Below are 16107 nucleotides of genomic sequence, written 5' to 3'. Positions count from 1 at the left end.
AACGAGTATATTCCCTCGTAGGGTTTCATAGCCATCATTACTTTTACTTTCAACCAATATATCGGGTCCCCCAAAACCCATCGTCGCGGCATCGCTGGACTCATTTTTACTACTACTGTTTTAGCTTTATATTCCATTCTATCCAATGTAGTCCCTTTTACTGTATGACTACCTTCCGTAGCGCTAATATTCACTGCTTTCTCTTGCGGGACACCCGGCAATGTTTCCATTGAAATGTCCCCTCGAGCCAAAGCCACATTGATTAGCGTGGGCCAGGGGGTTCTTGGTTCCCCCCCACTTAACACAGGTTCAACGTGAACTAAAGTTGGCACCGCTTCCGAGCCAACAATTAATGGAGCCAAGCCATACTTACCTCCATGCGGTGGCCAGTTGTTGTAAAGCAGTGCCTGGAACCCCGGGTCGCGAGTCCTCTCGTTCACTTCCATCGGCCAATAGGTCAGCAAATCGGAACTTAGCGACTTTATCGAAGTTTCTGCTCTAGTTAACTGCCATCCCTCGGCCTCTCCTGCTTTCACTAGTGAACCTTTTTCTATTCTCATCCTACAATGTAGGCAATACTGTATGCTCTCCCCGTCCCACAAACATTCACAATGCTGTGCCTCGGTATTCTCTTGCGGGGCTAAGTCCCATTGAGCATACGCTTTTATCCTAGGTAGGCTTTTTATTCTACAATATCCACACACCTGTATTTCAAGCACCTTAGCCGGGCCTATTTTACTCAGGTCCGGCATAAAGCCATCTACCCAATACTTATTGGCTATATTCCACTGCCTCCTCGACTCCTCGTTTCCACTGCAAATTACACAGGTCGAGACAGCCGGTTGCCAACTAAAATCTTCCACCCTATTACTAATATATCCTCTCACTGCATTCGTCCAAAGATTAAATGCCTTACCGACCATTATCACCTTCTCCGTCCTCCGCACGATGACAGCTCCCTTCATCATAACGAGCCTGACAAAGTCCGGAGGGACTGGTTCCATTTTTAATTATTTGTCTTACTCCTTAACTTCAGGCTGAATTAACTGGTATCGGTTTTAGCTGCTCTACCCCTTGGACTCCCTTCTTCTTCAGTCGCACTGTATTTCTGTCTAAAACTTCTTCAACAATGTCAAATTGGTCATATTTAGCTTTCACTGCCTGACTATCAGAAGGACTATGAGATTTTATCCACACTCTCTGTCCTACCTGAAATGGACACTTTCCCTTTTGAGGGTGTTGTGTGCTTTGCATCCGTCCTACCTCAAGTGCGACAAAGGGGCGCTGGTTCAATTCCTCTGAAGGGGAGGGTCTATCTGCTCTGCTCCTCCCATTCAAATCCTTGACCAACTCCACCAATTTCTCACTCCATTCTTTTCCATTAGCATTTTTCCCAAGCCAACTTTTAACTAGACCAATGGTCCTTTCAGCCACGCCGTTAGCTTGAGGGGTGTAGGGCGGCGAATAAGTTCTTATTATTCCCCACTTCTGACACCACCTGTCTATTGTAGCGTTTTTGAAATGAGTTCCATTGTCAGTTCTTAACTCTCTCGGTATGCCTAACCACATACAACCCTCTTCTAGCGTTTTCAGCACGCTATTAGCATTCGCATTACGTACAGCTTTTAAACCAAAATGTCCTGACATCGAATCAACAAGCACAATAAGATATTTCTCACCTTTAGTGCCGCTTACTCCCATGGGGCCTGCTACGTCCATGCAAACTGATGCCCATGGAACAGTGCTTTTAATCGTCAATCCGTCCACTCGCTGTCCTCGGCGTCCTGCATTATACTTATTACACAACTCGCAATTTCGTATAACTGAACGGATTTTCTTTTCTGGGATCCAAAGTTCCAGTTTTTCCAGCTCCCTTTTTGTGGGCAAGGCACCTCCATGGCCTAGCGCTTCATGTACGGCCTTAGTCACCTCACACACAAACTCATTTGGGACCACTTTTCCTCCTTTGGGAGTATTGTCCCATTTTTCTGCTCCTACAATTACCAATCTTCTCTCTTGGACGTATTTATCTATTTCATCATTGCCTCTCCAGTGAGCCCCCTCCTTGACGTGGGCTTTCTGGTGAACCACATCGATAGTCATATTCAACCTTAACTCAGCTATTTTCTTCCACAACTCAGCATGAGCAATTTCTTTACTCCTCGCTCCTTCAAACCCATTTTCTTCCCAAATGGATAAGTCCTCTTTGAGCGCCTGAGCACAATAGTGACTATCGGTTATAAGTCTTACTCGACTCACGTGTAATCTTATGGCCTCTAACAATCCTTCCAACACCGCTGTAGCCTCTCCTGCCTGGGCACTACCAGGAGTCTGACCCTTTCGGCGGCATACCTCTTTACCATTGTGTTTCAGGATGAAGCCCCAGTGGGCATTCTGGTCTTCACCCTTTTTAGAACCATCTGTGTATAAAACCCAGTCATATGGCTTCTCCTCACCATTTACAGTTTTCGCCTGTTTTTTAGATATGGACTTTGCTGGTCCTATCTCTAAATCGGGGTCTAGCAGGATATCTTCCCACCTCCCCCATCTCACATTAGTCGCTTTAGTACTTTCTAGTGTGTCTTTGCGCAGGTAGCGATGTACTTGACTCTGCGTAACAACTTTTATGCCTTGTCCCTGGGCTAAGTCTTTTAATGTTCCCCAGTATTTAGCAAGAACCGCTAATTCTCTCTCCTCCTGGGGAAACTTCTTCTCAACATTATTTATAGTATAAGTCCATAATGTTACCAAGCCGGCACCTTCATTACTAACACTTACCATTGCATTATCTTCATCACATTGAATCTCGGCAACTAACCTAACCTCCAAACTTCTCGGCTCAAGGCGTATAGCATTTTTTACTGCGTTTTTGAGCCCTTCTAAATTTTCTTGGTCTTTAGCCGACCACGGCCAATCTTTTGTTTTCTTTTCGTTAGGATTTTTACGCAATCGGGCGTAAAGGGGTCTCGCAAATTTCTGATAAAACGGAACATGATCTCGAACATAATTACACAATCCTAATACTTTCTGCAGCTCATTCTCGGACGTTGGCGGCAAAATTTGTTCTATTTTCTCTCGATACGCTTGCGACAGCCCCAAGTCTTCAGACACTTGGAATCCCAGGTAATCTACCTGAAATCTGGCAAGCTGACACTTCTTAAGATTTAGCTTCAATCCTGCCGCCGTCACACGCTCGATTACGGCCTGCAGAGTTTCCAAATGTTCCTCCTCCGTATCACTAGCAATGAACACATCATCAATGTATACTGTGACCGGGAGACCTTCTAAAACATGCAAGACAGCTGATTGAAATACGTTCGGAGAATTTTTATATCCCTGCGGCAAGCGCTGCCAAACGTATGCTTTTCCCTTATGCGTAAACGCTGTTTTCCCTTGTGATGCTTTGGCAATTCTCAGGGAAAAAAATCCATTTGCAAGGTCGATACATGATTTATACTTTTTTACTCTTAATGTTTTTAAAGACGCCTGGGGGTTTATGAGGCTCGCTCGATTAGCCACCGTACGGCGGTTTAGAGCTTTAAAGTTAATGACTGGCCTCCAACCCCCTCCTACCGCTTCAGGTTTTTTAACAGCTTGAATTGGGCTATTGGTAATCGGGTTTAGCTCTTCACGAATAATACCAAGTGCTAATAATTCTTTTACAATTACCTCCATTTCGGCAACTGCTCCGGGGTTGAGGGGATATTGCCTTACGGGCGGATGTACTCCCCCACTTATAGTATGCATATATTTTGCTCCTAAATCACCGCAATCATTTTTAAAATGTGCGATAGCAGCCTTGTCTAAAACTTCACCTAATTTCTTTTTCCCTTCCAATGTCAATACACTGTCTTGGATTTGTTGGGCTTTTACGGCTGGTACATCTACTGACTTATACCATTCTTGATCAGATATTATTTTTGTAGGGCCTACTTTCACTAATTTTGATTTTAGTTTTTCCCATCTCTTTTTCGCAACCTGCTTTTTATTTTTAGACTTTTTTATTTCTTCTGCATCTTTTAACGTCAACAAATTGTGAGGTCCTAACACCCACACAATTCCCTTCCAAATCCCTACCGGCATTTTAGCAATCGAGCCATCAGCTACCATTACTTGTAGGTGTCCGATTTGTTTTAAGGCTCTACGGGTCATGGACACCTCAGCCCCTGTGTCTACTAAATAGGGTACTCCCTCCACCTTAGCATAAAGGTTATTCCCTACTCTGTAGACTCCTTCTAGGGTGACCCGTGCCTCTGTCTCCATTACTTTCCAGGCCCCCCGGAGGCTGCAGCCTTGCGCGCCTCGAGGAAGGCCTTCCTTTCTTCTGGGTTTAGTTTGTCAAATTCTTCTTTGGGCATGTATGCCGGACCTGGTCTTCGCGCTGCTGGCTGTTGTCTTGGTTGGGGCCTCGTCTGCTGTCCTGGCTGAGTGGCCGGTCTCTGATTTCCACTCATTCTCTGTTGCTGAGGTCTCACATAGGGGACAGTCTGAACTGGTCGCTGAGCCCCCTGCTGGACTTGATGTTCGTTCCCTCGGGTACGACTAGCGATTGGTCCGGTTCTCCTCTTCTCAGCGTTATGCTTATTCAGGCGATCCCACTTCTTAACGGAGGCTTCGATTTTCAGTGTCGTGCTATTTGGAGCCATTTTCACAAAGACAGCTTCGTTCCCTTTGTCCTTAACAATCATCCGCAGCACTTTGATATACCTATTTGGCGATATAACTTCTTTAATTTTGTGCCACACGTTTAGCAGTGAAACGTCCCTTTTGAGTTGCTCTCTAGCTCTGTTAATATGGGCATCTTCATCTTCATCTTCGCCATCCACCCATCTTTCATAGACCTGTTGTGGTGTTTCGTTTGGTCCGACGGGGCTAGCGATGATGTACTGAAGCCATAGCTTCTTCGCGCCTTCCCCTCCTGGCGCGTCCCTAATCATGGGCCATGTCTCAACTAAATACTCTTTAGCTGTTTCTAACCTACCTTTTTGGCGAACCAACTCTTTTAAGGTCTTAAACTGTTGCACATCACCCTCTATGTCGTGTGGCTGATTTATTGGATTCGGTACTATTGTAGTTAATCCCAGTTGTGTCATATATTGGGACTGCTGGTTCAAGGAGGTTCTTGGGGCAGCTGGTACCGTTAAAGTAACCGCTGCTCCATCATTGTCTGAATCTGAATTCAGGTCATCGTCGGCTCTCAACTCACATTTTGCTTTATCATTTATTGCTTTCTTGAGCCGTCTTAACATAAAATCATGTGCCACCGCCACGTAACCATCCCTGAAATTCTTAGTCAGGTCTTGGTGAGCAAGTAATGTGGTGTATGGCGGGGCCTGTAAAATGTTAACAGCCTCGCGATAAGTTATTCGCATAGTTAGAGGCATTTTACTATCTAGCTTATTGAGCCAGGCCGGTGGGTAAGGGCGATTTACTTGCCCTGCCTCCGGTATGTACGCTCTTCGCCCATCCTTTGTCTCGATCCAACCCAAACTAACATCCCTAGCTATCCTTTCTGAGGACCGGTACACATCAAACGTAGGTTGGGGATTTTTCTTTCTTCTATTCACTGGTCTTGTAACTATTTTTGGGTTCTGGCCAGGGTTGGCCGGGTCATCTTCTGACGAGGTTGAGTCTCGGTCTTCATCAGCGGGGTTAGCGCCAATCGCGGTCGGAACAGGAGCTTGCTCTCCACCGTCCTCCTCTTCGCTCCCATCTTCTGGCAGGGGCACTGGCATCATGGGGGGTCGTCCCGGGAAGGGGTCCCGTGCTGTTCCAGGGGTAGACGTGACGGGGCTAAAGGTCACCGTTCCCCTTGGGGCTTTGTTTTTCCCCTTCGGGGTTTGTTTGCTCGGTCCCGCTCGCTCTTCATCCTCTACCACCCGGGCAGCTGCTGACATCCCTCCACTCACCGGGGAAGGCACGGGAGTTGTTTTAACTGGGGATGGGGACTGGGGCGAGTCCCTGAGTTCTCCGGTTATCGATTGCTGGAGCTGGCGCCGTTCACGATCCATCTGCCTAGTACGGCTTAAAATTTCATCTGTCACTGATTTAACCCGCTCCTCTCTCTGCTTTTTTGATATTCCTACCACAAATTCTACTCCCGATGGTGTTGTCACGGGAGTTTTAGCTCTTAAGGTGAAGGCCGCCACAGCTATGGACTCGGCCTGTTGCCATTGCATTTTCCCAGTTTTAATCCAATTTACATCTATTACTACTCTCTCCGCTCCTTCACCTAGCGCTTTGTCAACCCCTCTCTCCAATGCTTTTGCCATTTCGTCCGCATATTGTGACTGCTCGCTTTTAGGGTTCCACTCTGTCCCTGGCACGTGAATTATCATGCCATAGGGAGTGTTCCCGCCACTAGTTTTTGCCGCTATTATTGGCCGCTGATAATTTTTCTGTAATTCCTGTTTAACCTCTGATTCATATTCTTGTCCTGCTTCCTGCCTCAAAATGTGTCTAAGCGCTTTACTATGTGGTTTTAATGATCTATCTGTAATTATCACTATAGCATCCCCTTGTATTTGCCAGGGGCTCCCCACATAGTGACACAATACCACTCCATTCCCGATTGAAACCTTTTTGGTTTCCTCCGGCAGCCCCCCCAGGGGCGCCGTTCTTATCAGGGGAGTCATTCTTACAGTTATTCCTGAGCTTTCATTCTCCGATACTCCTGCGTCCTCCTCTACGGGGACACATGAGCCCGTATCATAAAAGCCCTCTTCACTTGCGGCTTCAGCAAACCGCTGCCTCGCCATCTGGAGCTCTCTCAACTCCGGTTGTTCCCAAAGGTTGAGGCTTAAAGCTTCAGTCCCCTTGGGATTTGCCAATTCCACCCTTATGTGCATTTTCTCGGCAAGGGATCTTATCGTCGGGTCCCACTGGACTCCGGTACTAACCACTTCCATCACATTATACACATCCAACAACACAGACCACCAGTGGACCCAAAGGCCCACCGTCCCAGAGGTGCATCCCTCTTGGGGGTGGTTTACCACTACTGTTGCTATGCCCATTATTTCGGGAAATTCGCTCACGAACATTCCCGTTTCCTTCACCGCCCTTTCCACCTCGACTGGGAGGTCTGTCGGACGGATCGAAGGGTTGTTTATCTCCAGGTGCCTTCTGGCTCCTGGTGGCCATCGATCTACACCTTCACCCAGTAGCATAACCACTACCGGTATATTCACTTGTTTTAGAGGACGGAATTCAGGCTTTAATCCTGCTCCCCTCTCCGTAGGGCTGGGGGGCTTTTCCCCTCCATTTTTCCCCGTCAATTTTTCCATTACTTCACTAGCGTGTTTTATAGCCCGCTTTGCTTTCTTAATGTAGGAGTGGAGCTATCTATTTCCGAAGCCTACCCGTGCGCTTTGGGTTTCAGGGACGTACTATAGCTCCTGGTTACTCAGCTCCGTACCCGTGTACGTTGCCTTCTACTTCTATCGGGACTACCGCGTTCGGGTTTCCTACCTTAACTCGTAGGCGGATGTCCTCTCTTAAACGGTGGGGTGTACTGTCCTTCCAAATCGGTTGTAATCCTCTCCGCTTCCCTTTTCCGGGATCTGGCTATCTTCTTGTGCCAATGGACACTCCTGTCAGAACCGAAAAAGGCTGCTTCCACTAGAACATTAGTCTAGTGGAAACTCCTACCTTTCCTCCTTGGTTCTCGACGACTTTCTTCTTGTGCCGATGGACACTCCTGTCAAAACCGAAAAAGGCTGCTTCCACTAGAACATTAGTCTAGTGGAAACTCCTACCTTTCCTCCTTGGTTCTCGACGACTTTCTTCTTGTGCCGATGGACACTCCTGTCGGGAACCGAAAAAGGCTGCTTCCACTAGAACATTAGTCTAGTGGAAACACCTACCTTTTCTCCTTGGTTCTCGACGACTTTCTTCTTGTGCCAATGGACACTCCTGTCGGGAACCGAAAACTTAAAATTTCCGCAAAAATACAAGGAGGAAAGGCAGGGGATGGGGGATCAGGGTTATGCCTGTAGCGGCGGCAGCCTCGGTCAATGGGTCCGCTATCAAAGAAAAGGGACCATAAATATTCTCGGGCACCCCGCAATAACCAAGCAAAGAATATGGTAGATTTACTATAAATGGGTATCTACAATAACAAGCCACTAACATGGGCAACCGCACCCAATATGGAAGGCCTAAATACCGTAGACCATAGTTTATCATCACACTACTAAAGGAGACTCCTTCTCCCCGAGCAGCTCTCCACCATTAACTCTAACTGTTCAAGCCCTCCTCCTCTTTGTGGGCGGGCTTGACCCACCCCTTGACTCAGCCCCTCCCTCAGGAATGCGCGGCGCAGCGCGCTCCACCAGGTACACTATCAGTACCTTCACAGCCGACCAAAGCAGCAGGTCGCTGTAAAAGCCCATTCACTTGTAATGGCTCTCTCACACTCAGCCTCTGTTTGAGTGTAAGTCTCCTGGGGGGAGCCAGTCACCGTTCCTTTAACACAAAATAGTACAATCAACTTCAATTCAAAAATCACCCTAGATTTTCACAATTAAAGCAGTTCTTTTCCATGAAACATTTTCATCCAAGAGACTAATTTTGTGTTAGCTCAGGGTCGTCTGACATGACAATATATCAGCGAGTTCGCCGTCAACTCCAAGCACGGTGCCCCCAGCTCAGAGTCGCGCTCACTCGGGTTCCTGTTCGGGCTTCGATCGACCCCGATTTTGACAAAAATGAGTCAATCGAGCCCCACGTTGGGCGCCACATGTCAACTTCCGCTTACCCGCAGGACTTAAATCGGGAAATATGTCCTGATCGACTCTCCAATCAAAGGGTCAGTAATTCCCCTTTTCCCTCACCGGCTCTAAGGCGTCAGCGTGAGGGGACGGGAATTAGTTGAGCCGATATATCAAAGTGGACTCACCTAGGTTTGTTCACTGTCTTCTTATCATGAGGCCAATCCGTTTTCATCCACCTATCAATCCTGAATGAGCAACCACACAGAACCCAGGAATAATAGACTGAACACCTCACTTACTTGGCAGCTCCACTTCTCTTAGTTGTTTGCATTTGTTATTGACCTAGTCATTTAATAATCCTTGTTAGGATCATACGGATTTGTTTCATATCAAGCAGGAGTATTTGACTTTATTAATACATATGGAGACATTCATTAGATGTTATTAGAATGCACTTACCTCTTTCCAGACGTCCGTTGCTGCTGTCCGTCTCGAAGAAAAATAATAGGGTCTTATAAAACGACCTGGACTTATTAACCGTCCGAAAGAAATAAAACAAAAGTGAAATTAAATAACTAAACCAATCAAATAAACAAATAAACCAACATTTATATTACAACGGTCTTATAAAACGACCTAGACTTATAAAATGTCCAAAAGAAATAAAACAAAAATAGAAATAAACAAATAAAACAAATAAACATAATAATTCACAATCGGTTTTTAAATCCTTTAATGAACTCCCGCCAGACGCGGGACACAATTATAAATCACAAAAATCACAAATATAATGAAAATTAAAATTAATAAAATATAGAATAAAATAGGAAAAGGGAAATCAAACATAAATATTTAAACCTTTGATAAGAGCCTTCTAAGATTGATCACTTCTCAAAAAAGCTCAAGACCTGAATTTAAAATAAGACGTTTTTGGCTAAAAATCAATTTAAAGATATGGGAGTGTGTTAAATGGCTCCGTCCCTACACGCGATTAACCGTTCATAACTTCCTGCTAAACATCTTATTTAATAAAAGCATTTTACTTTACCCAATTTGGTGAGAAAAGTCCCGGTCGCGACTAACAGCCAAAGGTCCTTCGAATAAACCTAAGTCCTACCACGCCGCTGAACAGTCCTCCAGTGACACACTCCATACAGGTTCATCGCAGGGAGAAGTCGAAGAGCAGAGCCCCGATCCTCGCAATGGACGGATCTTTTATAACCTTGGTTGCGTGTCACTGTTTCCTCTTGGTGAACGTGTCCTTCCGCGCGTCTTGGGGGATTTCCAGTCTCTTGTAGTCTCTTCACATATCAATGCGCCGAGACGAGTTAGGACTTGTTCACAGTCTTCACACAGTTGAGTGACAGGCGCGCAACATTGCATCAGCTCAATCTTGCATCAGCGCACACAGGAAACTGTTGAACCAGGTTGCGCTCTGTGGCTTGCGTAGCTTAGCAACCAGTTCCTGTTTTTCAAACAGGAAATTCATCGTGCTGCTAAAGTCTCAGTTACAATTCAACGGTCTTGGCTCTTATGTGATAGTCACAAACATCAAATCAATAACAATATATGATGATGTTTTAACATAACTAAGCAAGCATGAATAACATGTATATACATGACATGTTAATTCCCAAATTCTCTCAGGGAATCTCAACAGGTTAATTCTTTTTTTATGTTACACATCTTGCATGACAATGCTGGGAGAATACATTTGCATACAGGCAATCTTGACACTCAATGCAGTTACAGCAAACTTATCAGCGATAAAAGACAGTATCGCTTGTAATTAAAAGAAAAGAAAAGACAGCAGAGCTTCATAGTGGCTTCAATGTGCTGTGAGCATTGATCCATAATTCAGGATAACAATTGTCGAATTAAGATTGTGTGTGTGTATTATTACTTAGTTCAGGATACCTTTTATTTACATCTAATTTAATGTGTATAAGATATAAGATCATAAGGGATGACCGATCCCTGCTAAGCAGGCGGCTCTGGTTGCTTAGGTTTGGCGGCATCTGGTGGTTGCTTTGAGGAACTACACCCAGAGGCCAAAGTTAAATTATATCAGCCCTATAGACACCAATTCCTCGATCTTATGGACACCAATTGATCTCTAATTCTAGAATTGAGTTCAGTCCATAATTCGTTATCTAATATTACATGATATGGCACCACATCTGACCCACTCGATCCCACTCAATTCAACACTGATTATGGCTGTCAAATCTAAACCAAACGCTGTGCACTCAAATCTTTTGCTGTATTTAGTTTATTTTGGCATCCGGATGATGATTCTAGCATGAAATTGCTTGGGCACCTGTTAATTTTTAAAATTTTGACACATTCAGCTCAAATGTACACAATTGCTGATTATGGCTGTCAAATCTAAACCAAACGCTGTGCACTCAAATCTTTTGCTGTATTTAGTTTATTTTGGCATCCGGATGATGATTCTAGCATGAAATTGCTTGGGCACCTGTTAATTTTTAAGATTTTGACACATTCAGCTCAAATGTACAATCATGCGCTAAAAACGCATTTAAAGCAATAAAAAGGTGATTATGGCTGTCAAACCTAAACCAAACGTTGTGCACTCAAATCTTTTGCTGTATTTAGTTTATTTTGGCATCCGGATGATGATTCTAGCATGAAATTGCTTGGGCACCTGTTAATTTTTAAGATTTTGACACATTCAGCTCAAATGTACACAATTGCTGATTATGGCTGTCAAATCTAAACCAAACGCTGTGCACTCAAATCTTTTGCTGTATTTAGTTTATTTTGGCATCCGGATGATGATTCTAGCATGAAATTGCTTGGGCACCTGTTAATTTTTAAGATTTTGACACATTCAGCTCAAATGTACAATCATGCGCTAAAAACGCATTTAAAGCAATAAAAAGGTGATTATGGCTGTCAAACCTAAACCAAACGTTGTGCACTCAAATCCTTTGCTGTATTTAGTTTATTTTGGCATCCGGATGATGATTCTAGCATGAAATTGCTTGGGCTCCTGTTAATTTTTAAGATTTTGACACATTCAGCTCAAATGTACACAATTGCTGATTATGGCTGTCTGTCACGCCGCCACCAGGCGTGGCGGTTCATGCTTTTATTTTTGTGTCTCTGTTTCCCGTTTTACTTTGAAATCCTAACTCTCCTCTCACCCCAGGTCACTTGCCCTTCCTGCCGCTCACTCATTACCGGTCCCCGCCCATGATTATCACCACCTGCCACCAATCAACCCACACAATAAAAGCCACCTGCATTCTCCCCTCCGTTGCCGAAGTGTCACCGTCAGTGCATGGAAGCGTCCCACAGTCCTTATGTCCTTGTTCATGTTGCCTAGCGTTGTTGCCTTGTTTTTGTGCCTTTTCCTCCCTTTTGGAGCGCCTTTAGTTACCCCTTTTGCCTTGAGCCCTTTTTCCTCCCTAGCGGAGCGCTTTCTGTTGTCCCCAGTACCTTTTGCCTGTTTTTTCCTCCCTAGTGGAGCGCTTTTTGTTCTCCACTTTTTCCCCTCCCTGTTCTCCTCTCAGTTTGAGAGGAGACCTTTGTTGGCCGGAAATAAACCTGCTGCCTTGGTGGCCTACCTTACGCCTGCGTCTGAGTCCTACTTGTCCTCGCCTTGTCAGTACACTTCGGCCAGCATGGACCCAGCAGGCACGGTCGAGGCCGCACTGCAGAGCCAGGAGGCCCGGCTCAACAACCAGGACTGGATCCAACAGACCATGCTGTCCCGGATGGAGGAATTGACCAGCCAGGTCCACGAGCTGGTAAGCCTTTCACGGCGTCAAGCGCCAGCTCCCACTGGACAGATTCCTCACCCTGAGTTCTCTGTACCGACCACGCCATTCACCGGGGTAGGATTGAGACTGGCCTCCCCAGAACGATACTCCGGTGAACCCGGACGCTGTCAGACTTTCCTCACGGAATGCGACATTCATTTCGAACAGTTACCACAGGCATTTCCCACAGCCCGATCCCGAGTGGCATTCATGTTGTCTCACCTGACGGGACGGGCCAAAACCTGGGCGACCGCGGAATGGGCCAGGGGTTCCTCGGTCTGCCAAAGCGTACAGGACTTTCAAATCGCTTTGCGCCAAGTCTTTGATCCAGAAAACAATGACCGAGAGAAGGCACGAGCACTGAGCCGACTTCAGCAAGGCAACGAATCTGTCAGCGACTATGCAGTTCGCTTTCGAACGTTGGCAACGAACAGTGGCTGGAACGCCATCGCACTTCACGACCATTTTTTGAAAGGACTCTCACCTGCCATTCAAGAGCTTCTGGTTCCCGTAGATCTCCCCGCGGACTTGGACGCCTTGATTTCCCTCGCCATCCGGACCGATCATCGTCGCCAGGAGCTGGCCAAGATCGGCGGGCCGCGAAGGAGGGAGGAACCTATCCCCTGGACGCGGACACCGGAGGCCAGAAGGCCGCGATTCATCGCTCCTTCCCGACCGGAACCAGGAGAGGTGGACCTCGCTAGCGACGAACCCATGCAACTGGGAAGGGCTCGGCTTTCGCCGGAGGAGAGGCAGCGCCGACGCCGAGAGGGCCGCTGCTACTATTGTGGTGGTCTTGGGCACTTGGTGGAATCCTGCACCACAAAGGCTCACTCTCCGGTGAGTCCTCCGTCACCCCGACCCGCCAAGAATCACAGACTTACGCCAATTCAGATAATCCACCACAATGTCACCATAGATCTGTCAGCCCTCATCGACTCCGGATCCGACGAAAGTCTTATGGACTGGGAGCTCGTAAAGCAAATACGAGCCTCCACCGAACCCCTTTCTTTGACCATCCAGGCTCGAGCGCTGAATGGCAAGGAGCTCTTCCAAATCACCCACATTACTGAACCTCTGGAAGTCCGAATCGGACCTCACTTCGAGACTCTCCGTTTCCATGTTTTCCACGCTGCTTTCCCCACTTTGGTTCTGGGACACCCTTGGCTGTGTCTACATAGCCCCAGAATCGACTGGAACACTGGAGTTGTTCTGGAGTGGGGAAAGGACTGCAGCTCTCACGGGTCGGAACAACCCGCACTCCGAAACTCCACAGCCCAGGTTCACCAGGTTACTCTCGTCCCACCGGCTCAAGAAGAGTACCCGAACTTGCACACTGTTCCCTCCTGCTACCACCATCTGCGGGAGGTCTTCAGCAAGACCAAAGCCATGACTCTCCCTCCACACCGCCCATATGACTGCCCGATCAATCTGATTCCCGGTTCAACTATTCCCAAGGGGAGACTGTACTCAGTCTCAGGACCCGAACGCCAGGCCATGAACAACTACATTGATGACTCCTTGAAAGCCGGCCTCATCCGACCGTCATCCTCGCCTGCAGGAGCGGGCTTTTTCTTTGTGAGTAAAAAGGATGGATCCCTACGCCCCTGCATTGATTACAGTCCTTTGAACGACATCACTGTCAAGAACCGGTACCCATTGCCCTTGATGTCCTCGGTGTTCGATCAGCTGCAACAAGCCAAGATCTTCACGAAGCTCGATCTGCGGAACGCCTACCACCTCATTCGGATCCGTGAGGGGGACGAATGGAAGACAGGCTTCAACACTCCTCGGGGACATTATGAATACCTGGTCATGCCATTTGGCCTCACGAATGCTCCCGCCGTCTTCCAGGCAATGATAAATGAGGTACTCAAGGACTTCATAGATCACTTCGTGTACGTTTACTTGGATGACATTCTGATCTACTCACCTGACCTAATGAGCCATCGAGACCACGTAAACCGAGTACTCCAACGTCTTTTGGATCACCATCTGTATGTGAAAGCTGAGAAGAGCCTATTTCATGTCAACACCATCTCCTTCCTGGGATTCATCGTGTCACCAGGGAAGGTGGAAATGGACGCGGACAAGGTCAGCGCCGTACGAGAGTGGCCCACGCCAGACTCCCGGAAGAAGGTTCAACAGTTCCTCGGATTCGCCAACTTCTACCGCAGATTCATAAGAAGCTTCAGCACCATTGCCGCTCCTCTACACGCCCTGACCTCCCCACAAGTCCGTTTTTCATGGAACCCGGAAGCCGAAAAGGCATTCAAAGACTTAAAAGCACGCTTCACCAATGCCCCAATTCTCAGAGTCCCAGACCCCAAACGCCAGTTCGTGGTGGAAGTAGACGCCTCCAGTGTTGGAATTGGGGCGGTGCTGTCCCAGCGTTGTCAAGAGGACGGCAAGACACATCCCTGCGCATTTCTTTCACGAAAATTATCCAAGGCTGAGTGCAATTACTCAGTCGGAGATCGGGAGCTTCTCGCTGTAAAAGTGGCCCTAGAAGAATGGAGACACTGGCTGGAAGGCGCTGAAATGCCTTTTGTGATCTGGACCGATCACAGAAATTTGGAGTACCTACGCCAGGCCAAAAGACTCAATCCCCGACAGGCCAGGTGGTCCTTGTTTTTTAACCGTTTTGTATTCTCGTTAACTTACAGACCAGGCAGCAAAAACGTCAAAGCAGACGCATTGTCAAGAATCCACGAATCCGAGCTATTGGAGGCCGAGCCTGAGACCATCCTGCCCCGGGATTGCATTGTTGGAGCCATGAGATGGCAAATTGAGGACGATGTCAAGGAGGCATTGCGCAACGTCACTCCCCCCACGTCTTGTCCACCACGTCGACTCTTCGTGCCTGAGGAACTACGATCTCAGGTGATACACTGGGCTCACACTTCACAACTGTTTTGTCATCCTGGAGTCCGCAGGACCATGTATGCTGTTGCCAGGAGATTCTGGTGGCCGGCAATGGAAACCACCGTAAAAGAGTACGTCGCTGCCTGTCCCACTTGTGCCCGCAACAAGTCCTCGACTCAGTCCCGGATGGGCCTTCTTCAGCCACTACCAATCCCATCCAGACCATGGGCAGAAATCTCATTGGACTTTGTGACCGGACTGCCCCTATCCCATGGTAAAACCACAATTCTCACCGTTGTCGACAGGTTCTCCAAAATGGTTCACTTTATTCCACTATCCAAGCTCCCATCCGCCAAGGTTACAGCCGACATCATGATCCACCACATATTCCGATTTTATGGTTTTCCCTTGCACATCGTCTCCGACCGTGGCCCACAGTTCGTCTCCCGATTCTGGACACAGTTCTGCAAAGCCTTAGGAGCCAAAGCCAATCTTACTTCTGGATACCACCCTGAGGCCAATGGACAGGCAGAACGACTGAACCAACAGCTTGAAACCGGTCTCCGATGCCTTGTCTCCCAGAACCCGACCGCCTGGAGCAAGTATCTGGTATGGGTCGAACTTGCGCACAACTCATTGCCCACATCTGCCACAGGTCACACCCCGTTTAAATGCGTCCACGGCTACGATCCACCATTTTTCGCTGAACTGGAGGAGGAGGCAACGGTCCCCTCGGTCCA

General features: G+C 47.3%; 1 protein-coding gene across 1 annotated transcript; it reads left to right on the top strand.

Annotated features, from left to right (window-relative positions):
- Positions 1-234: 234 nt before the first annotated feature.
- On the top strand, positions 235-15790 carry LOC144011102 (uncharacterized). Its single transcript, XM_077511562.1, has 6 exons — positions 235-307; positions 4480-4536; positions 6740-6791; positions 15169-15385; positions 15460-15641; positions 15710-15790. Exons 1-6 carry the CDS (start codon positions 235-237, stop codon positions 15741-15743), a joined length of 615 nt encoding a protein of 204 aa, XP_077367688.1. The 3' UTR covers positions 15744-15790.
- Positions 15791-16107: the final 317 nt, after the last annotated feature.

The sequence above is a fragment of the Festucalex cinctus genome, unplaced genomic scaffold, assembly GCF_051991245.1.
Source record: "Festucalex cinctus isolate MCC-2025b unplaced genomic scaffold, RoL_Fcin_1.0 HiC_scaffold_27, whole genome shotgun sequence".
NCBI classification, from domain to species: Eukaryota; Metazoa; Chordata; class Actinopteri; order Syngnathiformes; family Syngnathidae; genus Festucalex; species Festucalex cinctus.
The sequence above is the reverse complement of the archived record's forward strand: the minus strand, read 5'-3'. Positions and strand labels throughout refer to the sequence as shown.